The following is a 27,083-nucleotide window of genomic DNA, read 5'->3' as shown; positions in this document are numbered from 1 at the left end:
CACTGCCGGTTCCGCCGAGGTCGCACCCCTGGTGCTGTGCCCTGGACAGCCGGGGAGGGGGGGGCGGCAGCCAGACCCCTCCGCACCTTGACGTCCGCTGCAGAATCGAGCAGAGTCCAGGGAGCAGACCCGGTGCCCGGCGTCCAGCTCCCGTGGTCGAGGCTGAGCACGGCCGCCCGCCAGGCTAGCGGGAGGCTGGAGGCTGAGTTCTCACAAGCCAGGGAAACCCCCAAGAAAGTTCTCGGGCCTGCAGAGAGAGACCCCGTCCGTGGGGAGGGCTGGTCCTCGGGCTGCCGGCCACACGCGACGGTGACACCGGGGGCTTTGGCCGTCCCTCCGGCCCCCGCTTCTTCCCACCAGGGCCTCCTGCCTTGACGTGAGCTCCACGTGCTCGGTGGCCGGGCCACAGTCATGCACACGCGGGAAGCGTCGGCCACGGTGGGTCTCCTGTCCAAAAGCCCAGCGACGGAGGACGCGTCTTTTGTGCCCTGCAGGGTGTGCCCGAGGACCTGCTGTTCTTCTACGACCACCTCAGGAAGGGCGGCGGGGTCGTCCGCGTGGACCAGAGCCTGCTCCTCTACCGCTACCTCCCAGATGCCGCCACCCACTCTGTCCTCGAGTATGTGGGCCCCGGGGCTCCGGACGTGGTGTGGGGTCGCTGAGGGCGTGGGCTGCCGACGCCGGTCCCCGGGGTCAGGTCTCTCGCACGAGGCAGGAAATCTGGGCGCAGGGCCGGGCCAGGCGTACAGCGCCTGTGGCCTTCGTGGGGGCCGGGGGGCTGTCTCGGGGCCTGCGGACGAGGGCTCCCAGGACTCTGCTGTGGCGAGAGAACCCACACGTAGGTGTTCCTTGGACGTCTCGCTCTCTGCTGCCGGGAGGGGACGGGAGCCCCGAAGCGTGCCAGGCATGCGTCTGACTTGCTTACTGCTGGCTCAGTGTGCCCCCTCTGCCCCCACTGAGGGGGCCTGTCGCTCCCTCTGTCCCTCCCCTGCCGGCCCGCATGTCCCCAGGGGCCGGCGTGCACTTGGGGCGCGCTGCTGGGGCGGCGGGTGTGCAACGCGGAGGAAGGGTGTCCGCTTGGTGCCTTGCTGTTGGGACACTGCTTGCTTCTGGGACGGGGGGAGGGGTGCACATTCATCTTTCGGGGGTGGGGTTGGAGGGCGTGACCCCTCAGGAGTCTGTGGTTCCCCGTGGGGCAGCCTCCGTTTGGAGGAGCTGACGTCCCCTCCACGGTTGCGTGCAGCGTCATCTCAGGGTCCCAGGTTGCTTCAGGAGGTCCTTGGGCACTGGCACGTGTGTTGAAATGCAGCTTCTTTGTTTTCAGCTGAAGAACTTGGTTTTGGTTATTTACTGTTCAGTCCACACGTCTCCACGGTAGCTTTGCTGGACCCCGTCCGCTGGGTTCCCCGTCCGCTGGGTTCGCGACTCCGTGCAAGTGTGATCTGCACCACGGGGTCGAGGTCACGTCTCAGGAGGACAGAGCAGTCCCTGATGGGTGCTGTGTGTCTCGTCGGTCTCCAAGCCCATGGACACAACCAGGCAGAAGCAGGCAAATCCCAGCTGGAGGTTTGGGGCCCAGCTCAGTGACTGAGAGAGGCAGGGAGTCCTGCGAGGTGCAGGGGCCTGGAATTAGCCCCTCGGCCCGACCGGCACTTGCAAGGCGTGACACTCGGCTGCAGAACACGTTCCTTTAACCTGCAAGACCAACAGCTCCGGATCCACTTCAGATGATTAGAATCACACAAGGTGTGTCTTATAACCGCATGGAATTAAATGAGAAGTCATTCACACATCTTAAAAAATCCAAAATATTTGGAAATTAAGCAACCAAAGGAAAAAATCAGAAAGGAAATTAGAAAAAATTAATTTGATGAAATTAAAATGGTACGTCAGAATTTGGAATTCACTAAAGCACACAGTCTATACACTTGCAACGAACAACTGAAAAAAAACACAATTAAGAAACATGTATTATGGCGCCTGGGCGGCTCAGTGGGTTAAAGCCTCTGCCTTCGGCTCAGGTCATGATCTCAGGGTCTTGGGATCAAGCCCCGCATCAGGCTCTCTGCTCAGCGGGGAGCTGCTTCCCCCACTCTCTCTGCCTGCCTCTCTGCCTGCTTGTGATCTCTGTCAAATAAATAAAATCTTAAAAAAAAAAAAAGAAAGAAACATGTATTATGGCACCAAAAAGAAATACTTGTGGGTAAACGTGAGAAGGTGTGTATGTCCTCTGGAAAGTACAAGCAAGTGCAGAAGGAAATTAAAGAAAACCCATAACGGGGACGGAGGGACGTCCCTTTCATGGGTTGGAATTTGGTGACTTTGATGTTAGTTCTGCCCAGACCGAGCTGTGGAATGAACTTCTTTGCAGAAATTGGTAACCTGATTCTAAAATTCACATGCAAAATTAAAGGCCTCAACAACCTCAAAAAGAGTAAACTTTGGGGACTCACAGGGCCCAGGAAACCGCAACAGCAATCAGGAGAGACCATGGAACGGAGAATCCAGAAATACATTGAAAATTGTACAATAGATTGATTTTCAACAATGTCTCCAAACGCACTTAATGGAAAAAGAAGGTATTTTCAACAAGCGGAACTACCGGATACTCACATGGGAAAAGAAGCAGGAAAGAGCAAGGGTCTCGTGCCATACGGAAGACACTCCTCTGGTGGGATCTCGGATGTAGGCCTAGAAACCACTGGAGTCGGAAGTTTCTAGAGGGACGCAGGCAGCACCTTCACAGTTTCGGGATCAGCAAAAACTTAGAGCGAGGACATGAGAATCATTAAGCATTTACAAAGTCATGAAGTGAGCTCTACCAGAATTAAAAACACTGGTTCCTGGAAAGACGCCATGGGCACATGAGTGGCAGATGAGCGGGAACATTCACAGCCTGTGTCTGAGGGAGAAGCGAGCGGGAGGCGCGTGAAGACCCCAGCAGCAAAGACGTCACCTACAAATAACGAACGCGCTGGACACCTACCAGGAGGCTAAAATTAACATCTGCCCATGCCAGATGGCGGCAAGGGCGCGGACCTAGCGGAAAGGCCGCACGCCGTTCTCAGGAGCATCCGTGGAACATCCTGTCTGGAAAACTGGCACTTTTTTTATTAATGAAATTAGCATCCCTGTGACCTAGCATTTCCATGTCTAGGTGCTTCGTGGAAAAGAAGCGGAAACCTCGTTCAGCTGCTGTTAGCCTTGCCAAGAACCGGCCACCAGCCAGATGTCCATCAGGACGCGCGTGGAGGTCACGGCGGCCGGCGCTCGGCCTGGAGGGAGGAGCCGGCTGCTGCGGCAGGAACAGGGGTGCGCGTCCCAGCAAAACGCTGACTGAGGAGCGCCCAGGGGCGTGCGCACTGCGGGATTCCGCTTACGGGAAGCTCTCCGCAGCCAGGCCTGGTCTCGGCTGTTCCCAAGGACGGCCAGTCGGCAGAGGAATTCAGCCGGTGCACCCGATAGAAGTTGGGCCGAGTGCTCGGTGGCGGTAATCAGAACGAGGCAGAAATCAGACCCGGGAGGCATGGGACCACGGGGATCTCCTGTCACCATCACGAATGTTCCTGTCTGTGGGTGCTCAGGTTCCCTGAAGACAAACTGAGGGTATCTCACTGTGGGACTTGGAGGGGCCTGTGGTGTGGCAGGAGCCTGTGTGTCCCGGAAGCACCAGGCCACAGGCAACTGGGCTTTGTCCCCACAAGTCGTCATCTTGTTTGCAGATCAGTCTCTTTTCTGTGGAGAGCTCGCTTGCTTTTCGGCCGCGTGCGGCTTTGCCACCCACAACACGAAAGAGGTGATCTCATGTAGTTTCTGTATCGGATTAAAATCTCTGCGCCGTGAGTGGCAAAACCTCACGGGGTAATAACGAGCTTTAACGACAGCCTCAGGCTTGTTGAGAATCAAACGTCTTCAGACTCGCTGCCCAGAAGGCCTCGCTGAAAGCGCTCCCGGCGGGTCTTTCTTGTGTTTAAACCGAGCGCGGTCGGCACGTCCGTCGCTGCTTCGGAGAGACGGGGGCATCCCGACCCCGAGGCCTGACCCATGCCCGCCGCCGCTCCCAGCCCCACCGCCAAGGCCCGCGCTGTCCGTGGCGTCCGTCACCACACCCGGTTCCCGGGACGTCGCCGTGTGTCAGGCTCCCCGAACAACACGCTTCCTGTTGAAAGCCTTGTTTGTGTCCGTGGTGGCGTCCTGCCTCTGTCCCGGAAAACCGCTGCTCTGTGCGGCCTCTCGGCCGTCCTGCCTGGGGTGGAGTCCCCCGTCCCCAGGGCCGGCACCGTCCCCTCCTTACTCCACCACCAGGGCCTGGGGTGCAGGGGCGCGTTTGGAGAGGCTGGTCTGTGGGTTTGGGGAAGCCGCTCTGCTCGCCACAGCCCCTGCGGGGGGACACGGCGGCCCCATGACGAGTGAGGACGGATAGAAGCGTGACGTGCCGACCGCGCTCGGTTTAAACACAAGAAAGACCCGCCGGGAGCGCTTTCAGCGAGGCCTTCTGGGCAGCGAGTCTGAAGACGTTTGATTCTCAACAAGCCTGAGGCTGTCGTTAAAGCTCGTTATTACCCCGTGAGGTTTTGCCACTCACGGCGCAGAGATTTTAATCCGATACAGAAACTAGGTGAGCTGGTGAGACGGAGGATTCTTCCCGGGGGAGTGAGAACCGACCAGCACCGGGGCCGACGGCCCTCCCGGGCGGGGGGCTCCGTGGCCATTCATCTGCCGCGTGGCGCACGGTCACCGGCGTCTCCAGACCGGGCCCCACCCCGGCCCCGCAGGCACGCTGGGGAGCAGGGGCTGTTGGAAGGGACGGGAGGGGACGCTGACAGAACTTCGTCACGGGACGGACGGGGACCCGCTGCCGAGAGCCGCATGTGGCCCCGCGTCCCCCTTGGCTGGTGGGGACCCCAGGCCGGACCCCGCACGGCTGACACCGGCCGTCCCCGAAGGCGGAAGCATTAGAAGCGAGCTCACCCGCAGCTCCCTGCCCCTTCCTCAGCCTCCGGCCTCCTCGTGGAGCGGGACTCGCGCACGGTCGCCGGTCCTTTGTCCTTCGTCCTTCAGCTCCTTCCATGTCCTGGATGTGGCCGTGCGGGTGGCGAGCGGCGTGGGCTGGACGGTCCGGAGCTTGTGCGGGGGAGGGAGAAGGCCGGAAGCAGGCCCCACGGGGGATCCATCGCGGGACCCTGAGATCGTGACCGGAGCGGAAACCGAGTCAGACGCTCAGCTGACTGAGCCTCCCAGGCGCCCCGACCCTGCAGACCCTTCAGTGATTCTTTCCTGCCTGCGACCCGGGCCCTGCCTGTGTGCGGGACCGCACGGAACAGGAACGGCGGAGACTCACCGCAGGGGCCGGGCTCAGCCTGCTCAGAGCGAGGGGCCCACGGAGGGTCCCGCCAGCTTCCACACGACGGCTCAGCCGAGCTCCCTGGACACAGGGCGGCTGCCTCCCCATCGGGCTCCCCGGGGTCTGTACCTGGTGTCCTTCAAGGCCTGGGTCCGTGGACGTGATAAGGGCACATCCTAGGGTCCACGTGGGGCTGGGGGGGGGGGCAGCACGACCCTGTCTGGTTTGTCCCATCGTTCGCTCACCTGGCCGCTGCACTGTGAGCTCCGGAGAGCAGGAGCCCGGCGGGGCTGGGGCGGGGGGAAGGTCTGGGAGTAGCTCGGGGCCCCGCCTGGTGGCTTCACCCGCCCCGTTTCCCCGCCAGGACCACCATCTGGACCCTCCGTGTCCGCTTCCTGGAAGAACGGGGCCTGCCACGCTGGGCCGCGGTCACCATCTGGAACGCGGGCAGGCAGGGCCGCCGGCTCTACCGCAGCCTGAGCGCTGAGGCACGACGCAAGGTGGGCCGCCCCCCCCCCCCCACCTCCTCCATCCCGCCCTGCAGCTCCATCCCCGTCTCCCATCCCTGAGGCTGGTGTCCTGTGCGCCCCCCCAGGTGGTTGCCTTCTGCGACGTGGACGAGAAGAAGATCGGGAAAGGGTTCTACTGCTACGAGGACTCTCAGGTGTGTGGGCCGCAGGAAGAGCCTCATCCCACAGGGTTGTCCACACCACCCCAGCGCGGACGCGCGGACGTGAGCAGCCACTGCCCAGAGCCTTCCTCCTGGGGCGGGGGGGGGGGGGGCACCAGGCCAGCAGCGGTGGCCCCATCTGCTGGGGCTCTCAGAACCCAGAATGGCCTGTGTCCCTGCCTGGCCCAGGTCTGTCTGCTGTGCACCTCGGAGCTGGGTGGGGGTGAGGGGTCAGTCCAGGTGCCCTGGCAGCGTGCAGGTCCGGCACGGCAGGGCGTCCTATGGGACTAGCATGGACCCCAGCCCACAAGACCTCTTGTTCTCAGGAAAGGCCAAAGCCTCGTGTTCCGATCCTGCATTTCCGAGCTGCCCGGCCCCCCTTCGTCATCTGTGTGAAGCTGGTAAGTGCCCACCACTGCCACAGCGGGGGTCGGCGATGACCGTGTGGCTGCTCCAGGCCCCCAGTTGGGATCACGGACGTCTGACATGCAGCCAGAGGTCCACGCCCTTGGTTTGGGCCACCTGGGTCGAGCTGTGGGCTACGAGGGGAGGCCGCCCAGGGTGCCAGAAAAGGCTGCCACGGTGCCCTCACAAAACGGGCTGCATTTCTGGAAAAGCGGCATTTCGGGGGGAACTTGCTAAGTGCCAGGCTCGAGGCCCATTCCGGGGGCTCCTCAGAGGCTCCGGCCGAGACGAGGGTCTGTGGCGGGTAGAAGCGTGGCTGAGAAGCACCTCTGACCGAGCACCGTGGTCCCGTCTCCAGGGCCGTCCTGAGACTTTACCTCCCTTGAGGTCACGGGTGCAGGGGGCGGGCTGCTCTCGGCCCCACTGGGGACCAAAGTCTCCTTGCCCACGTCAGGCTGGCCCTTGTGGCTGGACGACTGCATTCACTCACTCCCAAGTACCATCCCCCTGACCATGGGCCCTGGTCAACAAGGTAGGCGGAGCCGTGGCATTCCTGTGATGTCGGAGCCGACGGGAAGGGTCCCCGAAGGTGCCCCCCGTGCACGCACCTTCCTGAGGCCAGACCAGGGCTCAGCCGGGAGGGGCCCTCGGTCCTAGCCTTGCTGATCCTGGCCGTGCACACTCCGGTCAGTCCGTCCTCGGTTGGAGTAGCAAGTGTTTCCTCCCATGTGAGACTTGCCTTTTTACAGATTCTTTTCCTTTTAAAAATCTTACTTGCGAGAAAGAGCTTGCACAAGTAGGCAGAGGGAGAAGCAGACTCCCCAGTCCGGCCGGGCGCCCAGCGTGGGACCTGGGATCATGACCTCAGTGTGTCCCCGTGCGGCCGTCCCCATGCGGCGTGTCCCCGTGCTCTCCCCCGTGCTGGGGCAGAGCCAAGTGAGGGGCAGGAAGGGATCTGTTCTCTCTTCAAGTCCGGGTTCAGGCTCCTGCAGAAAGAAGCCTGGGTGTCCTGGGAGCCCCGGACGAGGCACCAAGAGGAAAGCCGGTGCGCCCCAGAACCAGGTGAAGGAGACTTGCCAGTGGGGCCATTCCCTGCCCTTCGTCCCCGTGTTGGCTGCCTTCTGCGGCGGGGATCCGAGTTCGAGCTGGGAGGTGTGTAGGCCTCGGGAGACAGCCCCCCACCTCCTTCCCACTGGTGACCAGCAGGACACTGGGGGCAACTTTTCACAACGTCCCCGCCCCTCTCCGCTTAGCAGTTCATCGTGGACCACCTGGCAGGCAGCCACAGGCGACTCTGCCCCAAGCTCCCTCGGGAGCACCTCTGGGGGGTCCCAGTGCAGGCTGGGAGAGGCCTGGACCAAGCCAGACATGCTGTCCCTCCCACAGGACCTCACTGGGGGTGCGTTTGAGGACAACCTGAGGTCACTCCACCTGCGGGAAGGCCAGGACTTCCTGCACTTCAGCTGACGGGCCCCAGCAGCCGCTCCAGGTACATGGGACTGGGGGCACCAGGGCGGGTGGCCACGGCCCTTCCCTGCAGGGCGTGTGGGTGAGCGTGCTGGGAGCCAGGACGTGGTCGACACACACCAAGTGGCAGCGCTGAGAGCCCACAGCCCCAGGGGCGCGTCCCTGACCGTGTGAGTGGTGCGAGGCTCCCCTGCCCCTGGGGGCGCCGCCATCCTCCCCTGTCGCGCCAGGGCTCGTTCACTCACGCTCCTGACAGACACCCGCACGGCGAGGACGACAGCTGCCGGGTGCTCTGGTCCCGCCGTGGTGGGTGTTTGAGTGTCAACATGGGGCCAACCCGGGCACGGCTCCTGGGTCTGACTTGGTCCCACGTGTGGAAATCCGGGGCGCAGACCGAGAACAGAGGCGGTGCGCAGTGAGCTCGCGGGGCAGGCCTGTGAGGATGTCCCACGAGGATGGCAGAGACTCGAGGGCCTGGAGGGGGCTGCAGGGGGCCCAGCACCGGTCTCGAGGTTGGTCAGGGGCACGGCTGGCTGCGCCCGGCAGGTCCTCGGTTGCAGAAGGGGTGAGTCAGGAAAGCCGTCAGTAAGCGACGGTGTCCTGGCTGTCTCAGGCTGCTGGCTGCAGGGTCACTGCCCGCTTTCCTGACCGGCCGCTGGGGGTTGTGGGCGGGGGTCATGCTTGTGGGTGCTGGCAGCTTGCGTCTCCCAGGCCCGGAACCCCACTGCTCAACCCGCCAAGGGCAAACACCATCAGCCGTAAGTGATGGCGGGTGATTGTGGGCTCCCCTGCCTGTCCCAGGACCCAAGCAACAAGGCCACGGATATGCTGTGCCTTGAGTGACTCGTGCCAGACGCAGGGGTGGCTGCAGGAGCCCCAGGTGAGGGCTCGCACCAGCAGGCCAAGGCTCCCGAGTGGGCTCGTGAGCGTCAGAATGAGCAGCAGGGTCTGCGCTCGGGTATAAGGCACAGGGGAGCTGCTGAGAGGCAGGAGGACCAGGCGTCCCGCTCAGCACTCGGTCTTCTGGAAACGCGTTTGTGTTTACGCTGAACACCCCCGGCCCCTCGACGTTTCCAGGTTCTGCTCGCTGTGAACACTTCTCATGTTGTGTACCTGCCGCTTGCTCACTGTCTCCAGCACACGGAGGTGCCCCGCGGGGACAGCCTCCCCGCCCACACTCCCTTCACCAGAGCAAGGGCTCCGAGTGGGGCAAACCCACTCCCACAAATCTAGCAGCATCCGGAGGTAGTTTGCTCTGCGAGTGGGAAGGGGGTTGTTGGGAAGGACTGATTCAGCCCAGGGCGCCTGAGCAGTCGGGTGAGCGTCCAACTCTGGGCTTCAGCACTGGCCATGACCTCTGGGTGGGGAGATCGAGCCCCATGTGGGGCTCTGCTCAGCCTGGATCTGCCCCTCCCCCTCCAAAGAACCCCAGAATTACTCAGCCCCAAGGCTGAACACCTGGCTGTGCATTCGAGGCCTGTGTCACCTGGATATGATGGTTTCCACGGCGCTGCCCGGTGGCCGCCCCTCTCCCTTGCTCCGCGTCAGACCCTGTGGCTGGAGGGCGGTAGCCACGTGGGTCTGCGGGCTCCGGTATCTGGGGACGAGCCCCCACGAGACCTCTGTACACACTGGGCCCATTCTTTCTGGGGTCTCTATTTTTCTGGGTAATTTCCTCAGCTTGTGTCTAGTCCGTTGTTTAAATCTATCCAGGGAGCTTTTCCCTGGATAATTCTCCTCTGGGAAGTTTCTAAGTCGTCCAAAGACAAATGACTTGTGGCTGATATTACCAACATCTCAGTTTTGGGGTCTGCTTCTATTAAGGCTACTGATTCCCCGTTTGTGTTTTGTGACATTTCTGGAACGTGAGTTTGGTCTTTCCAGCCTCTTCCAGGGAGGTTGTCGGCCGCTTCTGCCCACTGTCTGGGAGCACCACTGGCCGGGGGCGGGGGGGGGGGCATGTGATCGTGTGTTCCAGGTTAGCTTTAAGAACTGCCCATCCCTCCTCTCCCCACCCAGCTGCAGGGGAGATGGTGACGAGATTCTGTCCCCTCGCTGGGGTCATCTCTGCTGCCAGTGTGGGCGCGGCCTCCCAGGGTCCCAGCTGCACATGGGCCTTACGCCCTAACCCCCTGCTGCCCCCAAGACGACAGCTCCCCACGTGCCTCCGCTCAGCACACACGGGCGCTCAGGATCACCGGGAGGCTCGGTTTTGTGTCTGGAGCGTGGCCGTGTGTGTCCCAGGCACACTGTCTTTTAGCTGCTGCTCAAACTCATCAAGCTTGTCCCTTCCTGGGGCCACAAGGTGCTCTGGGGCCACACTGCCCACTGCATGTTGCCCCGGGCACTGGGTATGCTCACAGGACGGTCCGCGTCTGCTCTTGGCTACACTCTGGCTACTTCTGCAGCTGAGGTCCAGACGCCGCAGGTCCTGTCTCCCCACCCACCGTCCTCTGGGGCCTGGCATGTGACCCCCGCCAGCCGCGGGGTCTGGCTGGTCTTCCATCTGAAATGGAGCCTTCCGGGGCACCTGGGTGGCTCAGTGGGTTAAGCCTCTGCCTTCGGCTCAGGTCATGATCTCAGGGTCCTGGGATCGAGTCCCGCATCGGGCTCTCTGCTCAGCGGGGAGACTGCTTCCCCCATCTCTCTCTCTACCTGCCTCCGTCAAATAAATAAAATCTTTAAGGTAAAATAAAGCAAAATAAAATAAAATGGGGACCTCCCTCCTCGTTTCTGGGAGGGAAGCATGTTTTAAGGCTTGAATCCACAAAGTAACGCCAGACTTTCTCCTGCAGGGGGTGTGACCAGGTGGAGCCCCGGGAAGGTCAGCGCTCCCCCAAGTCAGCGACTTACCCCAGCGGAAACCTACTCCCCACAACGGAAGCAGCACCCCGCGCCGGCCACGACCCACCAGGTCCCTCGGCCCCACCACCACACACCCACGAGGGCAGCTCCTTCGCTGGCCCAGACACAGTCCACCCACGGTTCGTGGCCCCCACCACGGCACAGCCATCGGCCTCGCCTCGGATGCCGGATTCTCTCACCGCCCGCGACACTCAACGCCGCACCCGAGCCTCCACCGGGGAGAAGCAGACAAGGCGTGGCCACGTGGGCCCTGAGGTGGTCGACTCCCGTGCACGGCAGCCTCGCTAGCCTTCAGGTTAGGTCCACTCTGGGCAGCTGGAAAGAGGCTCTTTTTGGGGAAATACGCGAATCAGCTGTGGATCCCCCCGCGGGTCCCCAGGGCAGCTGGCACCGTGCAAGAACAGCCGCCCGGCGGGGGTCCGCCACTCCCCTCCCCATCAGGTCCCGACCACGAGCTGCTCCTGTGGGGTCTCAGGCAGGATTCTTTGGCTGCACAAAACTTTGAGGGGCCGCGACCCGGTGCGATGCCCACATGCGCTGGGCACGGCAACGGGCAGAGGAGGGAAGGCAGCGCTGGGGCTTCCTCTGGCCTGCCTGGGCCTGGTCACCCGCCCCCATGGGTGTCAGACAGAGACACAGGACCGCTCAGGACATGATTTTATAGACGGGCTTCCCGCAGACGTGAAGACAAAAGCACCGACACCCCAGGACCCGCGTGAGGAAAAGCCATCGTCTGGTGATGAACCCAGGTCCCTCGGCGCCGCGTCCGTCTCGTGCGGAGGGTCATCGCGCTCCTCCTTCCTGCTGGCCGGGCAGGGCACCTCAGCGGGGGCCGGGCTGCGGGGGACACAGCACAGGGTCAGGCCGTCAGCGGCGATCCCTCACCCGGGCCCCGCGGCCAACACGACCGGCGTAGCAGCCGCGAGTCCCCGGGACTCTGCCCCACCTTCACGCACCCGCACGTTGGGCTTCCTGACGGCAGCGGGCACGGCGCGTCCGCCTGGAAAGCCGGAGCCACCCGCGGACCCGACACGGAGCAGACACAGCCACCACGCCGGGCAGCTCTGGAGGGGAGGCAGGGACACCACCCAGAGGAACAGCCTGACTGCGGGTGCCCGGAGGAGGAGAGACTGAAAACGGACAGGACACGGCGAGGGGACAGGCCACTGGGAGAACCGGAGGCAGAATAAACCCGCCTGAGTCCACGCGAAGACGAGAGACGCGTGAGGTCAGATCGGAAGCACAGGGCGGACGGGCGCCCAACGGAACCCATGAGCGCACGTTAAATGCTCCCAGAACTGAGGAGACTAACGTAGATTCAGACAGACCCGACCCGACCTAGTCACCGCTTGTAAGTAAACAAGGAAAAAGGTGTAAAAGGACAACCAGAAATCCAGTGTGGCTGCGCTCCCAGGGGATGGAGCAGACTTGAGGGTGCAGCGCCTTCTTACAAAAAGTGTCCCCAAGTGGCAGGTCACCAGGATGGTGGCCCAGACCGAAGCCCTCGGGCACCCCGGGCAACGCGGCGCAGCACGGAGAAGAGGGGTGGGGCGGGCGGGGAGCAACTGTGGCTTCTCCGCCTGAGAACGAGCCCCCCCCACCCCTGCGGAGATGGCCAGCTGACTCTGCCCGGAGCCCAGCGCCCAGCAGAGCGCACGATGCTGGAGGTGGGTGTGAGCTGGCAGGGGGGCGAGAGTCTGGGGTGCCACCTCGGGGGACCCTCAGGAGCCCGCAGTTCACCTGTCATGACGCCAGAACCAGGGCTGAGGTCTGCTTGGACGACCGCAGCCGGCCACACATCCTGCCAGCTCTCCAGCAGGACGCCAGGCTCACGGCCGGGGGTCCTCTGTCCAGGAGCACCTGACCCCCGTGCCCAGAGGGGAACAGTGCAGGGACGTCCCAGGCTGGGCCAAGACGAAGCTATGGAGGCCGCAGCGGTGCCCGCGCCCCTGCGGGAGAACATGGACCCCCAGAGCCAGGTGCTCGTCCGCCGTGTGCATGGAGTTGGACGGCACTCATTTCTGGATGGACGTTCTCGCTCAGGGAAAGCTCGAAAGCAGTCGCGGACGAGACCAGGGGGATACGGCCAGTAAGGCACGACCAGGGACTGGCTCCGGGCCCGGCCGTCCCAGCGTGCGCTGCTGTATGAGCGCCGGTGGGACCCACAGCCCGAGTCCACCCCGCTCCCCTGCGAGCGTGCCCGACAACCCCGCAGGACCAGGACGGTCAGCTCGGGGCCCTGCCATCTCCGAAATCCACAGCCGCCGTGCACACACCGATGCCATGGAAGACGGACACCTCATGGGGCAGCCCCAGATACTCCAAGGGTGACAGAGTCCCCAGACAAGTGTCCAGGGAGGCAGTGATGGTGGAAACCAGACAGCGGCACCAAGGACCTCGTGTGAGAGGCGCAAGCTTGAGGGCCACCCACCGGGCAGAGGGCCTGTCCTGATATGCGCCTGGGCGGGGACAAGGCACCCAGGAGCCTGTGGCGAGGAGCCAGCAAAGCTCACGAGGCGCAGGCGGGGGGGAACACGCCAGTCTGTGCAACTCAGAACGGTCCAGACTCGAGCTCAGGACGGAGGCTCAGGAGCCGCACTCGGATCTCACACGGGAAGGGCGCCTGGGTCTCACCTTGGGGACCAGCTGAGGTCTGGGCACGCCGAGGAGGTCACACAGGCGGTTCCGCTGGCCTCTAACGAGTGGGAGCTCCGCGTCCCTGGGGAAGAGCAGGCAAGAGCAGCTTCAGCGGCGGGGATGGTCGGCTCGCAGGAAGCCTGTCATGAGCTCCAGCCGTGGGGGGCACAGAACCCCAGCATCTAAGCCGGGGAGACCAGGACAGACGGCACCAGGCAAGCCCCCGCTCCTGGCACCCTTCTGGGGGAACTAGGGAGGCGCGGCCCCAGACTGGCCGGAAATGCTGAGACTCAGAAAAGGGGGGGGGGTTGGTGGGTTTTTAAAGTTCTACTTGACTTTGAAAGCTTTGTGTCACTTTCATTAAAACTGTCTTTTTCTTTTAGAATCAAAAAATGAATCGTCAATTCCCCTGGAGTTTCCTGCAGCAAAAAGGGCCCGGGCTATGCGGGGAGAGCCCTGTGTGCCCCACGGGGAGAGGGTGGCAGGCCGCAGCCAGCACAGGGTCCCTGTGTGTTCGTGCCGTGGACCGCGTGGGGGGCACCGTGCAGGGAGAACCACGACTCCTTCCACAGGCACTGAAGCGGGTGGGCCCTGGGGGACAGGACCCCAGCTGCTCAGGCACCCACACCATCTGCAGTTTTCAAAGACGTTCACTCAATTCCCTCATCCCCGGGGTCAGTGTCTCCCCAAGAACCCCGAGGAAGCCCCGAAACCAAGGGCCCTTTTCTGCCCTTCGGCCCCCGCGGGGGAGACACCCATCAACACCTCCTGCGTGTCCGCACCTGCCGATGCAAGCGTGCAGACCCCGACCGAGCACGGGCCCCAGCAGCACGAGGCCCTCCGGGGGTCACCGCCGGACCCCTCCACGGTGGGTGAGGAGGGGAGGGGAGGGCCACCTCGCAGGGGTGCACGCGTGACTGCGCACGTGCACACGGGAGCGAGCACAGTCCTGGACTGTGGCGGGTCCCCCACGTGCTATTGGGACTTGGTAGCCAGTGTGCCCCATTGAACACCCTGGGCTGTGCCCCTCTGCTCTCCACACTGCCCATGTGCCCTCCAGTCCCGTCCCCACACGTCCTCACCCCTGCCGCCCCAGGGCATCGGGTCAGAGAGCCGACAGACCCCGCACCAGAGACAAGTCAGGGGCCCAGCTCTGCGCTGAGGGACTCAGGAGAAGCTAGTGGCCCCGGGGGGCCCAGAAAGAACCGGCTCTCGGGGACACCCACTCCGCCCTTCCTGAGGTTTGAACACATCACTGGGGCTTTCCCACTCGGCCGAGCAAAGGCCCACGGGCCCCCTCAGGAGAGGCACCCGCGTCAGGCCCTCCACACTCTCCTGCTCCCTTGGAGGCCACGGCCGGGCCGCGAGCGCGAACCCCAACGGGCACACCACCTCCGGCGCTGCTCCCTCCTCGGCGTTCCCGACGCGACCCGGTCAGCACCAAGAGCCCGCGACGCAACTGCTCAGCGAGAGACGGACTGTTCCTGCTCAGAACCGCCCGCCTTTGCACCCAGAGCACCTTCCCACCAACAGGAGGCGCCCCCTCCCCTCCTTGTGTCCCGGGGACCGGCCCAGCCCCTCGGGTGTCAGTGGGGACCCGCAGGCAGACACACAGTTACCACCTCCCTGGAGCACAGGCATCGAGGGCTGAGACCCTCGCTCTCCCTGTCCCTTCGGAGGGTTTGTGGCGGAGGCCTCAGGGACAGGAAAGGAGGTTCCGGATGTCCCCGTTCACGGAGAAGCCGCCCAACCCGGCGGGAAGGTGGGAAGGGGCTTCACACTCACCAGGCCGTGGTGCCCAGCACAGCCATGACCTCATCAAGGACGTCCTCAGCCATGATGTCGCTGTAGGTGAGCAGCATCTCGTACACCTGGCTGGCCGTGGTCTTCCGGATCTGCGCAGGACAGGACGGGTCATCAGGAGGGAAAGGCCCATTAGAACCCAAGCAGAGTGACAGGATCCTGCCCAGGAAGCAGGGACACGGGGTCAGGGACGATCCCGGGTCCGAATGGAACCTAACACCATGCAGGTTATTGAAAGTGAGGAGGTGACCTGGGGTCCTGCCTCAGGAGCCCCTGGCCACAGCTGGGTAGGGAACCCCGCACGCTGTGGGGCAGGCCACCCCGGTCCCCTGCTGCTCCACGGCAGCCTCCCCATTAGAGAGAAGCCAGGCCACCTTGCTCTGACCGAAATGCTTCGTGGAAAAGCTGCCCCTCGCCAGGGAAACGGCCTCACCTGCTTCCTTCCCCAGCTGCCCACTGAAAACACCGCTCAAGGGGCCGGTGGTCTCAGGCCCACCCAGGGTGACTCAGCAGGCTGGGCAGCCGAGAACTGCATTTCTGATGGGGGCACTGCCACCGCCGGGTCCAGGGACCCCACGTGGAGAACAGGGGTTCCGTCGAAACGTCACTTGTACTTTTTAGGAAGGTGGCGCATTTGGTTATTTGAAGAGTGTGTTTTCAGCCAGTGGAAAATGGAAGTGGCAGGATACCTGACCGCTGCGGGGGTGTCCAGCGAGGGTGCTGGTCCGGGCCGCGCGCACACTCACCACGGGGAACGGGTGGCCCAGCAGGAGACACAGCTGCAGGAGGGCCTTCTTCCTCACGCCGCCCGGGAACTGCACCGTCCCACAGAACCTGCGGGCCGACAGGCTTCAGCGTCCACTGCGACACCGCGTCTGAGCCCCGGAGGCGGCAGAACCGGGTCGGCTTCTGTGAAAACCTGCCTCATGGGAGGACTCCCTGAAGCAAGGCCCAGCCCCCCGGGAGGCCGTCCGCGCCGCCCCCTGCGACGGACCCAGAACACTCTCCACGGACGTCAGGGCTCCAACCCCAGACACACCGAGGCTAACCCTCAGCCTCTCCCACCCGCCCGGCCCTTCCTTTCACGGTCCAGCGAGGGTCCCGGCACTTACACCGCAACGCTCGACCGCAGTTTCTGCACGTCCTTGGACTTCTTGATCTCCTCCTTACAAAGCGCGAGCAGCTTCACTCCGAAGGGGTGGCTGGAGGGGAAGTACAGGACGCGGGAGACGAGCTTTCCGTGAGCACGAGCGGCCCGGACACGCTGTGCCGTCAAGTGACGGCGCTGCCCCCGGACGATCAGAGGGCCGTGTCCCCCGGGGTGCCACAGCTACATGAACTGGCTCCTTTGCCCGGGCCTGTCCCGGGCACGCGTCTCCCCCTCCTCCCCAACAGGAGGGACCCAGAGAAGCCGTCCCCGGCAGGTGCCAACGAGTGCAGGCTCAGCCCGGGAGCAAAGGAAGGGACGACCAACTTGGAACCGGGCCCAGCTCCCGGGTCCCAGAGGAACCGAGAGTGCCTGGAGCACAGACACGTGTCCTCCTCCACTTGGTACAGCTGAGGACAACCTGGGGCCAGGCCGGCAAGGCCAGCAAGCGTCCCTACGACACAGACATGCTCCTCCTGCCCCGGCGCCGCTGCTGGAGTTCCACTACCCTGTGCCCTCTTCCTTGTCCCCAGGGAAGGCGGCTCTCGGTCTCTCTGCCGGTCCCCCGCCCGCCACCTCCACATCCTTGTCACCCGACAGGTAAGCCGACAGCGTGCACCTCCAGCCCCTCCCCGCTGCAGGCTTCTCCCACAACTCACGGAAACGCTTGCGAGGACTAAGTGACCACCGTGTCCTCCGCCTACGTGACCACGTGGCTCACACCACCAATGACCCTGTTTGACCTGCTCTCCCAGCTCCTCCCACTCCCCAGTGGCTCCCCATCCTCCTCACAACAGGACACCCCCCAGCTCCCCTGGGGCCCTTCTTGGTCCACACTGGCTCCCCGCTGACCTCATGGGCTCATACACCACCCACCCGCTGAGGACTTTCCACCAGGTTCCAGGCTCGGAGATCCATCTCCTGTGGGAGCTAATGAGCATCGTGGACCCAACACTTATGCTACAGACTGAAGGAGCCCCCAGACTCGCATGGTGACGCCCGGATCCCCCACTTGAAGGTGCTACCAGTAAGGCCTCAGAGGCAATTGGGCCATGAGCCTGAGTCCCCACGACGGCACGAGCGCCATCACAAGAAGAGACACGGAGGTGACTTTCCGTCCGTCCGCAGCAGAGTCCGAACCGCTGGGGCCCCGGCCCCGGCCCCGGCCCTCCTGCCTTTGGAACTGCGCGGACTGTTTCTGCCCTGTAAGCTGCTCTGTGGTGCTTCTCGCGGAACCAGAGCTGGAAAGCATCTGGCCCACCCCTGGCGCACCGGCCGCCGGTCCTGGAGACAATCCCGCCCTCCTGGCCGCAGTCTGCTCCCCTACACACACCCAGTCTCTTCTCCCTTCCGGACCCCGAGGCCCTTCCCCAGGCAGCAGGTGGAAGGCCCACTGCCTCCACTCCCAGAGCTGAGGCTGCCCCCGGAGATGCCTCAGAACGAGGGGGGTACCGACGGCCGGAGGGCCCGAGCGTGCTCTCCCTAGTCCACAGCCGCAATAAGACCCGAAACCTGATCCTGATGAACGCAGGCTCCCGCCAGACTTGGAAGATTGCCCGGGGGAGAGAGCACCCCCCGCAGGCAGTCCAGAGACCCGCAGGCGGACGTGGGCCAGGGAGGCTCCAGACGGCTCCTACCTGCCCGCAGTGCCTGGGACGGGCGAACGGAGGCCCCACAGCCAAGCTCCTCCGCCACCTCAGCTCAGCCGCATGCAGAGCTTCTCAGGTGCGGCGTCCAGGCAACGGATAAGCAGACGGAGGAGAAAGCCCACCTTGCGGGCTGCAGAAACCAGACACCCACGTGAGCACGGAGACCAGACGCACGCGGAAGACCGCAGCGCTGGGTCCTGGAGGGCAGAAGGCCAGCGGCTGCAGGACAGACCGAATAAGAAGCTGCGTCTAGAAGAGCACGAAGAGCGACACTGAGACCCCGTGAGTCTGGCAGGGGGTCAGGACCGCACTAGGAGGCGGTCGGCAGGCGGAGGACACGTGGGAAGTACGGAGGCCCCGGGAAAACCTGGGATGCAGCAAAGCCTCAGGGCGGGGCCACGGTCGGGGGTGGGGGGGCCAAGCATTTTCTAGAACAAATGAAAATGAAGCCACATCTTCAAGTTTAACGAATTCCTGGTCGAACAGCGGAGTATATAATTGACGGCTAGACCCGTCCAAGTGGTAGAAAGGTTGAGATTTCTCAAAGAGAAAATCTTCAAAAGAGACAGGAGAAAATCCAAACCGTCCGAGACTCCAGACTTACAGGCAACGTCTCAAAAGGAACAGAAGCCAGAAAAATGAAGACGTTTAGGTCCCAAAATACAACATCTGCCTAGAATTCTAACTCTCTGGAAGTAACCTGCAAACGAGACCCGAAAGCACCCGCCGGCAGTGGATGTCACTGGCCGAACCTCAGACAGACGTGTTTCAGAGAAGCAGGCCCCAGCTTCGGGCCGGGCCCCGGGCGGTGGGCCAGGAAGCAGACAGCAAACACATGGATGACGTAAGCCCTAACTGCACGAAGCCACACTGAGTGAAAACGTACACATGACGCGACAGAGACGGCGAGCTCCCACGAATGGACACGTTAACATCCTTGGCTTTGCCCAGGAAGAGGGCAAAACACAGAAAATTATGCTGACAGGGTGGCCACGGAAAGAACAGGAAGGACTGGAAAGTTCTGCTGGAATGAGAAACACCCTTTAATTGATCAGACAGGAGGGTAGGCGGAAGGGGCTGCACAGCAGGGCCAGCGGGAGGCGCACGTAGGCGCAGGTCTGAGACCGATGACAGGATCAGTTACGCGTCGGAGGCGGTCAGACTGGGTTTCACCTGCTTGTCAGAGCTGCACCAGGACAGCAGCGCGTGAAAACACTGGGTCCAAGAACAGAGCGGGGCCAGAGGGGTACAAGTTCAAAGTCCAAAGGAGCTGCCGCAGCCGGGCCAGCACACGAGCGAACAGTAACGAGGAAGTGGGTCATGGGACGCCGAGACTCAGCCCTAACCCCGCACGAACCAAAGCAGAGAGTGACAAAGCTGCAGAGAAATAAAGCTGTTTGTAGCCGCACACAGTGTCCCGTCGTCTTACTATGAAATTTTCAGCCAGGAAGATACACGTTCGGGTCTCCAGACTATGTTTAGCAAGCCAAGTGACGCCATGCCACTGGGGAAGGCGTGTCCTCTGAGTGCAGACGCTGTCCTGACCCCAGAGAATTAGGGACACAGCAGCGACGTAACAGGCACCAGACACACCCTCCATCGGACACTAAAAACCCACTCACAGGACAGCAGGCTGCCAAGGACAGTGACTACGGAGGCAGAGGAGGTGGGCACGAGCGACACAGGGGTGGCAGGGCCACAGAGGGGCAGACAAAGAGGGGCAGCAGGGTGAGCGCCACCCAGACATGGCAGAAAGACCCCGGCCCACAAAAAGACCTCCGGAGTGGGAGACAATTAACACGGGAAAACGCCACTCTGGGCCCAGCTGGCACAGCTCTTTCCAAGTCCCTGAAACGTGCCCAGAAGGAGGCTCCAGCCCCCCACAGGGTGTAAGATGTCCAGCCCAGAGGCAAAGCCCTCAAGGTCTGGGATCCAGGGAAAGTCATCAGGCCCCTAACAAGATAAACCAGCCACCAGGAGCGCAGACGCCAGAGCTCCCCGGCCAGGAGCGGCCACGGGGCTGCCGAGGGTCCCTCCACGCACCCACCCTCCGTGCCCATACCCGGCCAACACCCACAGCCCTGCTCAGTCCTCCTATGAGGGTCAAGACGCTCTGCACTGCCCCTCCCAACCCTGGGCCACTGCCCGTGATGCTCTGACTGCCAGGCCCCCTTTGGAGGTGTGTGGGGAGGGGGGATACCTCACCTGCTTGGGTCCCTTTCCCGCTGAGTGGCAGGTGTGACAGCACCTGCTGCCGCGGCCCAGCCCTGAAGGTGCTGGAAATCACCTTCGAGAGTCTCCCCTCGGCCCCTCAGCACTTGGTCTCTACAAGGCCTGCCGGGCGGGCCCGCGGAGCACACTTACTCCTGCTCCGCGGTGAAGAGCTCGAAGCACCCGTTGGCCAGCATCTGGTCCAGCGTCTTCAGCAGCGGCACGGACACCCTGAGGGCAGAAGACAAACGCTGAGGCCCCGGGTGCCACCCCCGGAACCACTGAGAGGCAGACTCTCCCCAGAGTCGATACCACCCCAACCCCAATCCGGACAAGAGGCTGTGTAGAAAACGACAACCCTACTCTCCAATTCCCAGGGAAGCACAAAGGGTCAAGAAACACCAAACAACTAGTGGATGACAGAACGAGCTGGCGCCATTTAACTGCACTCGCAAAGCTCCAGGGAGCACAACAGCACAGACCAAGGAGCAGAAAATCCCAGAAACGAGCTTCCATATCCACAACTGATGAAAAAGTGGAACCACAACATCGTGGGACAGTTTTCAACACGCTGGACACCCACACGCAGAAGCAACACACAGACATGGACCTGTCATTCATGTCACACACACAAAATAACCCAAAACGGACCTTAGGTCTAAATACAAAACCGTCGGGAGAAAACCTTTGTGACCCTGAGTCAGGCCAAGACTCTTCGCTTTGGCCCAACCAACATACCCGTAAAAGCCAAGGGGAGGAGCTGGAGCCCACAGACACGCGGGCACCTGCTCCGAGTCCGCCAAGGGCGTGAGGGACAGGTCACCGCCGGAAGAGGGTGCCTGCAGCCCACTGTCTGACAAAGGGTTTGTGCAGCTCATGCAAGAAGTCTCAAAACTCAGCAGCAGGGAAACCACGACCACCTAACCAAGAAATAGAAGGTCTGAACAGACCCTCATCGGGGAGGAGATCCATGCAGGGCAGGAGGGAAGCCCCGAAGCCACACGGACACGTCCCAGCCATCAACGCACAGACCCGGGGCCCGGACCCTCAAGACGCCCCAGTGGGGTACAGACAGCGCGACCGCTTCGTGAAACAGCGCGGCAGTTTTCTGAAAGCCGACCTTCCAGCCACCACGCTACCCAGTCAGCCTGCGACTCAGCACGGACCCAGCAGAGGAGTGGGGACACGTCCCCCACAGCTTTCTTTCTAACCCCGGCCACAAACAACCCCGACAACCATCAAGAGAGGAACCGAGTGTGGTCCGGCCACAAATGGAAGCCAGACACACTGCAGATCCCGCTGAATCTGAATTCTATGCTCGTAGAAAATGCCCACTGAGCCCAGGGACAGCAGATCGGTGAGAGCGGCTGCCTTGGGCTGGGGGCCGGGAGGGCTGACGTGTGTGTTCAGAGTGCGGACGCGGAGGCAGCTTCGGGGACGCTGACAGTGCACGTCTACGGAAGTCCTCTTCAGCCACACTCAGCGCTACCCAGGGAAAGAGAAAAGGCGACCGGCTGAGCTCTCGTCTGCCTCCCAGGACAGGACGGGCCGATGAGGGCCTGCACTCACATGCTGTGACCAGGGCCCGGATGCCCGGGACAGCTGAGAACCAAGTCCAGGAACACCCCTCTCGGAGGACTTTGGGAAGCACCCCCAATTCCAAGGTCAGGACCCATGGGGTCTCCATGCCATCTTCACAGAGAAGCAGTTAGCAAGAACAACGCAGCAAAGACGGTCAGAAGACAAGTCCTATTTCCCGCTGCAACGCTGCAGACCTGGCCTGCAGAGATCCAGACCACAGAGCAGACGTGTCCCTGCGCAGACCAGAGAGCTGTCCCCTCGGGTAAGAGCCACGTTTATCCTGCCAGGCTCACAGCCTCAATCATCGACACCCCACGTGCAGCGAAGTCCTGCTCCGGCCGGCAGCCGGCAGCAGCTCCCACTGGTGAAGCGGCCGTGGGCCCCGGGCATGGCCTCGCCCGGCTGCAGTCAGGTCCTCCCCTGGACCTACCTCTCTTCCCCCTTCAAAATCCTGGTGGGTACGAGGGGGAATGTGGAGGTCTGAAAACCGTGGTAAGAGCGCCCCCCCACCTGTCATTCAGAAGGTTGTCCTCACCTGTCATTCAGAAGGTTGTCCTCAAAGACCTGCAGGAGGGTCCCCCCGAAGCCCTCCAGGGCCTGCGGGTCGTTCTGAATCCCCTTCATGTACTCAAAGAGGCTCTGCGTCGAGTACCGGACCTGCAAACAGAGACACTCTGGCAACAGCCGCCCCCTCGCCACCTGCCCCGGCGTCCACCTGGACGGCTCCAGCCCAACATCCGCCACGGAGCTGAGGGGACAGAGCACCACAGCGTGCGGGCGGGCAACATCCCGCCAGAGGGGGCACAAGCACAGAGACGTGGAATGGGCACTGACCCAGAAATGCTTCTCCTGGGACACCGGCACAGACCGCACCCTACCATGACCCTCGGCTGACCTCAGTGGAGGCTGCGGACCGTCCCCCGGAGAAGCGGGTCAGGGGACCAGATGCTGACACTTTCCATTCCAGACTCAAGCGTTGCTGGGCCCACAGACGCCAACAAATGAGCAGAAGGAACTGACCCGGTGACCCACGCGGGCACAGCTGGCGGTGCGGGCAGCAGGAGCCCAGCAGCAGGAGCACCGCAGAACCCGCTCCCACAGCCCTGCACTGCCGCCCCCAGACCAGAGCCGCCTGCCTCCACGCCGCAGACCCAGGACAGGAGTGACCAGGAATGAGTCAGGAGAGGAAGTGAGGCCACAGAGACCCCCCCCACCCGCCAGCACAGGCACTAGATGTCCAAGATGGGCACACGGGAGAGGCCCTTGGCTAATGCTTAGGAAAAACCGTGATGACAACAATGTGTCTGGGTGAGCAGTCGGCCGAGCGTCGGCCTCCTGCTTTCGACTGAGGTCATGATCTCGGGTCGTGAGATGGCCAGGCCCTGTGCTCCGTGGGGAGTCTGCTTAAGACTCTGCCCCCACCCCCCACTCATGCACTCTCTTTTTTTTTTTTTTTAAATTTATTTGACAGAGAGAGATCACAAGTAGGCGGAGAGGCAGGCAGAGAGAGAGAGAGGAGGAGGCAGGTTCCCTGCTGAGCAGAGAGCCCGATGCGGGGCTTGATCCCAGGACCCTGAGACCATGACCCGAGCCGAAGGCAGAGGCTTTAACCCACTGAGCCACCCAGGCACCCCACTCATGCACTCTCTTAAAAGCAAAGGAAACACACACACACACAAACCCCAGATGTGCCTACAATGAAAAAGCACAAGAGAAACTTCCCAACACAGTAACCGTCTGGTGATAAAAAACAATTCAGCAGGGGCCGGGGATAAAGAGCTGCAGGACAGAGTAGGACCTGGGAAAGAAGTCTGAAAAGCAGGGAGGACAGAGCACAGGAGCGAACACAGGGATCTCATCAAGGGTATGCGGCAGGAGGAGATCCTCCACGAGACTGAGGAGGGCAGAGAAGTTTCCAGAAGGGACGGGAACCACAAAGACACGGACAGACGCAGACGACGAGTCCCAGCAGGTCACAGGCTGGGGCCTCAGAGGGCAGCTGCACTCTGCCAAGCGAGGGCTGAGGGGTATCCCCACGGCCACACCAGCAGCAGTGGCCCCTGCCCCAGCGACATCCGCGCCCAAGAGCACGGGCGGGTTAGTGAAAATGCTTCCACGTGGGACGGTGCAGGGGAGCAGGACCCCCCCCACAGCGGCTCCAAAGCTGGGTGCGCACCACACTGCTCCTGGGTCCGCTGAAGAGCAGGTGGGAGGAAAGGGTGACCACCACGCCACAGAAAGGACACAAGAAAACGGAAAACCCACGACGGACCAAACTCAGCCTGCAGTGATGGCACGAGGAGGAGGAGGAGGAGACAGCGGGGGAGGAAGCAGCCGGCCCGTGCCGTCCGCATGCGCCACGGAGCCCACGCACGCAAGAGAAGCTCGTTCCACGCTGCGTCCCATGCGGCAGCCGCGTCCACACCGAAGCTCGCCGCAACGTTCCCGCTAGTTCCGTACACTTTGGGTCTTCCAAACGCGAAACCCTGCCACTGAGCTTCCCACCGGGAGCGCCAGTCCACTCTCAGGAAAGGGAACACTGTCCCTGGGGTCCTGCCCTGGATACCCAAGGCCAGGGGAAGGGGTGGACCCTTAACCCCACTTTGACCCCCAAAGCAGAGAAAAGCCAGCACAGCGAGGACACAGCTCCCCTCCCCGCGTGGGCCTCTCAGCCTCTGGCCGCCGCCCGACAGCGCCTGTGCCCACACAGCGACCTCCCACCCTGCCCCACCTGGGCCAGGCGCCCCCCCCCCCCCCACCGTGGCCGGCCAAGAGGCCTCCTCACCGTGGACTCGGTCAAGCCACCCACGGACACGACGAGCCCCAGCAAGACGTGGTAGCGGTAGGCCGGCAGCCCCAGGAGCTGCGTGACGCGAGGGAAGGCCTGCGACGGCGCGTTCCAGTTCACGGAGGCCACGTCGGATCTGCAGAGAGTGAGCCGACAAGCTGGAGGGGGGGTCCACGCCCGCTGGGGGTGGGGGACCCCGGCCTCCCGTACCTGGGGAAGAGCTTTTCTAGCTCCCCTCGGTGGGGCACGTGAGGGACGAGGGGCCCGTCAGAGTGCAGCAGCGTCATGAACACACGCGCGGCGTGTGCGCGGATGCGGTCGATCTTCTCGCTCGCCTGCTGGGCCACGCGGCACATGACCTGCTGACAGCTGCGGACGGGAGCGGGACCGTGAGCCCGGCCAGAACCCAGGCCACCAGCCGGAACGGCCCGCGACAGAGCAGCCGCCCCAGCGGCCGGGGGGGACGGGACGTCGCCATGGGGGACCTGACACGGCAGAGGCCTGAGCCCCAGGTCGTGGGCGGGAGCGGTGCCGACGATGGGGGAGGAGTGGACGCAGGAAGGAGCTGAAGGCAGGGGACGGGCAGGGAGGCCCCGGCAGCAACAGCAGACGGGACACAGGCCCCCACGGGAGGCACTCACACACCGGCCTCGATCAGCGCCGGCTGCTCCCGCCCCAGCAGGAGGGTCAGGTCCGTCAGACTGGTCATGGCGGCCTCGCGGACCCTGCAGGGACAAAGAGGCGATGAAGAGCCCCAGGTACCATGTGACCGCGCGACCCGCCAGCCACACCCTGGCTCAGACACCCGCAGCCAGGACAAGTTCGAGACTGGCCGTGGCCTCGGGAGGAAACGCCCACCAAACGCAGGGCACGCGGCGAGCAAGAGCCCTTTCTCCTGCTCTGTTAGCGAGGACGCACGTCCGACACCCGCAGGCAGACGCCAGGTCCCGAGTGCACACAAGCCGCGCTCACAACCCCACAACACCTTCAGGGGCAGCACAACCCAGTCTACAAAGCTGAGTCCTGGCAGAGAAACTGAGGGGCAGACGCACGCCAGGCCCCTCACGTCTGCCACCGTCCTTGCACAGCAGGACGCCGCTCTCCACTCCACCGGACTCACTCCACATTCGCTCACACCAGAGAACGCGAAGCTTCCACAACACGAAAACCCGGGCCTGCAGCGTGACCGGCCGACCCAGGGTGAGAGCACCACCTGGACTGGAGACAGAGCCAGACCGCAGGGACCACAGGCCCGCCTTGCACCACCAAGCCCCGCAGGTCCCACGAGCCAGGCATCGGCCCTCCCACCGACAGACGCAGGCCCCGGCCCACAGGAGCTTGGTGGGCGAAGCACTGAGCACAGTGTGGGGGTACCAGAGGCACTAGACAGACACGGGCAGGGGTTCCGGGGAGCAGGGCAGGCTGCCCCCAGGGCATGGCCGCCAACCAGACACATGTGCCTGCCCGTCTGCAGGCACCAGGGCTGGGCAGGGTGCGGTGGCGGGAGGACCTCGTGGCTCCGTGTCGGTGGGCACAAGGCTCACAGGAGCGATGGGGGCGGACGCACACGCACCCCCGGGGCCTCACCAGCTCCTGACAGGGGAGACATGGGCCAGGATCCCAGATGCCGGGCATGGCAGCTGGAAGGCCCCGCGGGCAGCGCTGTGGGCACAGGTGGCACACGGCCCGACCCCACGCTGACCGCATCGGGCGGCCTGCACCCACACCGCGGGCCTGACCTTCGTGCTCCCTGCAGGGACGTGCACGCCCACGGCCTCCGCGATTCGGAGGGTGCCATCCCGGATCTAGTGAGCGCTACGAGCAACGGTTTAAGAACAAACAAAAAAGAGCCGAGTGTTAAAATACTAGGAGAGGACAGAAGCAGACGGATGGCCACAGATCCCGGAACAAACACAGAGTCTTCAAACAACCGTGAGGAACACGCTGACGGAAAACGGTGGGAAGTAAGTAACCGGAGTCTTCCTACAGAGAGTGAGAACCTCTGCACGAGGACCGGACATCGCTGGGCTGCCACACCCACACCACACACATGGGCCTTTGGGAGGACCAATGTCACCAACATCCCAGGCGTGGCCCTGCCAGAGCTTCCTCCTCACGGGGCTCGGCGTCTGTGCTGCTGAGGGACCCAGGAAAACCCACTGTCCTTTGGGCTTGGACTGGAAGGAGTTGGGACCAGGGCCCCCGAGAGCACAAGGGGACCCCACACCCACGCAGGAGGGCAACCCACCGGACAGAATGTGGACGGCCACCACATCAGGCAAGGCAACAACCACTAGCCACCAGAAGCCCTCGGCACCCTCCGGAGGCGTGAGGAACCCATCCCCATAGCAGACCTCCCGGAGCAGATCTGCTCCAAATCCACATGCTCCACAAAGAACCAGGAAGACCACACACTGTCCGGGGCTCGTGACTGAGTCTGGGCCAGGCCCCGACTGTCATCAGTGACGGACACAGACCCCGACGGGTGCAGCCCGAGCCTACGTCTCACAGGGACA

General features: G+C 63.1%; 2 protein-coding genes across 11 annotated transcripts in view; one reads left to right on the top strand and one right to left on the bottom strand.

The window, feature by feature from the left end:
- B3GNTL1 (UDP-GlcNAc:betaGal beta-1,3-N-acetylglucosaminyltransferase like 1) overlaps positions 1–10,817 on the top strand; it is a 72,108-nt gene extending 61,291 nt beyond the window's left edge. For 4 of the 7 annotated variants that reach the window (XR_006815860.1, XR_006815859.1, XR_006815863.1 and 1 more), the window contains 7 exons: positions 495–619; positions 5,709–5,844; positions 5,940–6,008; positions 6,341–6,415; positions 7,391–7,571; positions 7,806–7,908; positions 10,682–10,817. Coding sequence is in view for 2 of the 7 variants with exons in the window: in XM_045984085.1 (XP_045840041.1) it covers positions 495–619; positions 5,709–5,844; positions 5,940–6,008; positions 6,341–6,415; positions 7,806–7,886 (486 nt within the window). In the remaining 5 variants the exon portion in view is untranslated. The remainder of the gene's footprint in view (positions 1–494; positions 620–5,708; positions 5,845–5,939; positions 6,009–6,340; positions 6,416–7,390; positions 7,572–7,805; positions 7,909–10,681) is intronic. The other 3 variants (XM_045984085.1, XM_045984084.1, XR_006815861.1) reach the window with 2 other exon arrangements.
- Positions 10,818–11,434: 617 nt separating this feature from the next.
- TBCD (tubulin folding cofactor D) overlaps positions 11,435–27,083 on the bottom strand; it is a 152,590-nt gene continuing 136,941 nt past the window's right edge. Inside the window, exons 30-39 of one of the 4 annotated variants that reach the window (XM_045984081.1) lie at positions 25,209–25,292; positions 24,778–24,936; positions 24,565–24,703; positions 22,315–22,436; positions 20,352–20,429; positions 16,304–16,393; positions 15,938–16,025; positions 15,174–15,283; positions 13,386–13,470; positions 11,435–11,564 (exon numbers count right to left, since the gene is read on the bottom strand). In XM_045984081.1, the coding sequence (XP_045840037.1) occupies positions 11,535–11,564; positions 13,386–13,470; positions 15,174–15,283; positions 15,938–16,025; positions 16,304–16,393; positions 20,352–20,429; positions 22,315–22,436; positions 24,565–24,703; positions 24,778–24,936; positions 25,209–25,292 (985 nt within the window). In that variant the 3' untranslated portion in view covers positions 11,435–11,534. Of the gene's footprint in view, positions 11,589–13,327; positions 13,471–15,173; positions 15,284–15,937; positions 16,067–16,303; positions 16,394–20,351; positions 20,430–22,314; positions 22,437–24,564; positions 24,704–24,777; positions 24,937–25,208; positions 25,293–27,083 lie in introns of those variants that run through there. The other 3 variants (XM_045984082.1, XM_045984080.1, XR_006815858.1) reach the window with 3 other exon arrangements.

This window comes from Meles meles, chromosome 18, assembly GCF_922984935.1.
Source record: "Meles meles chromosome 18, mMelMel3.1 paternal haplotype, whole genome shotgun sequence".
In the NCBI taxonomy this organism is placed as follows: Eukaryota; Metazoa; Chordata; class Mammalia; order Carnivora; family Mustelidae; genus Meles; species Meles meles.
Note: the sequence above shows the minus strand (reverse complement) of the source record. Positions and strands in the feature narration are given on the sequence as shown.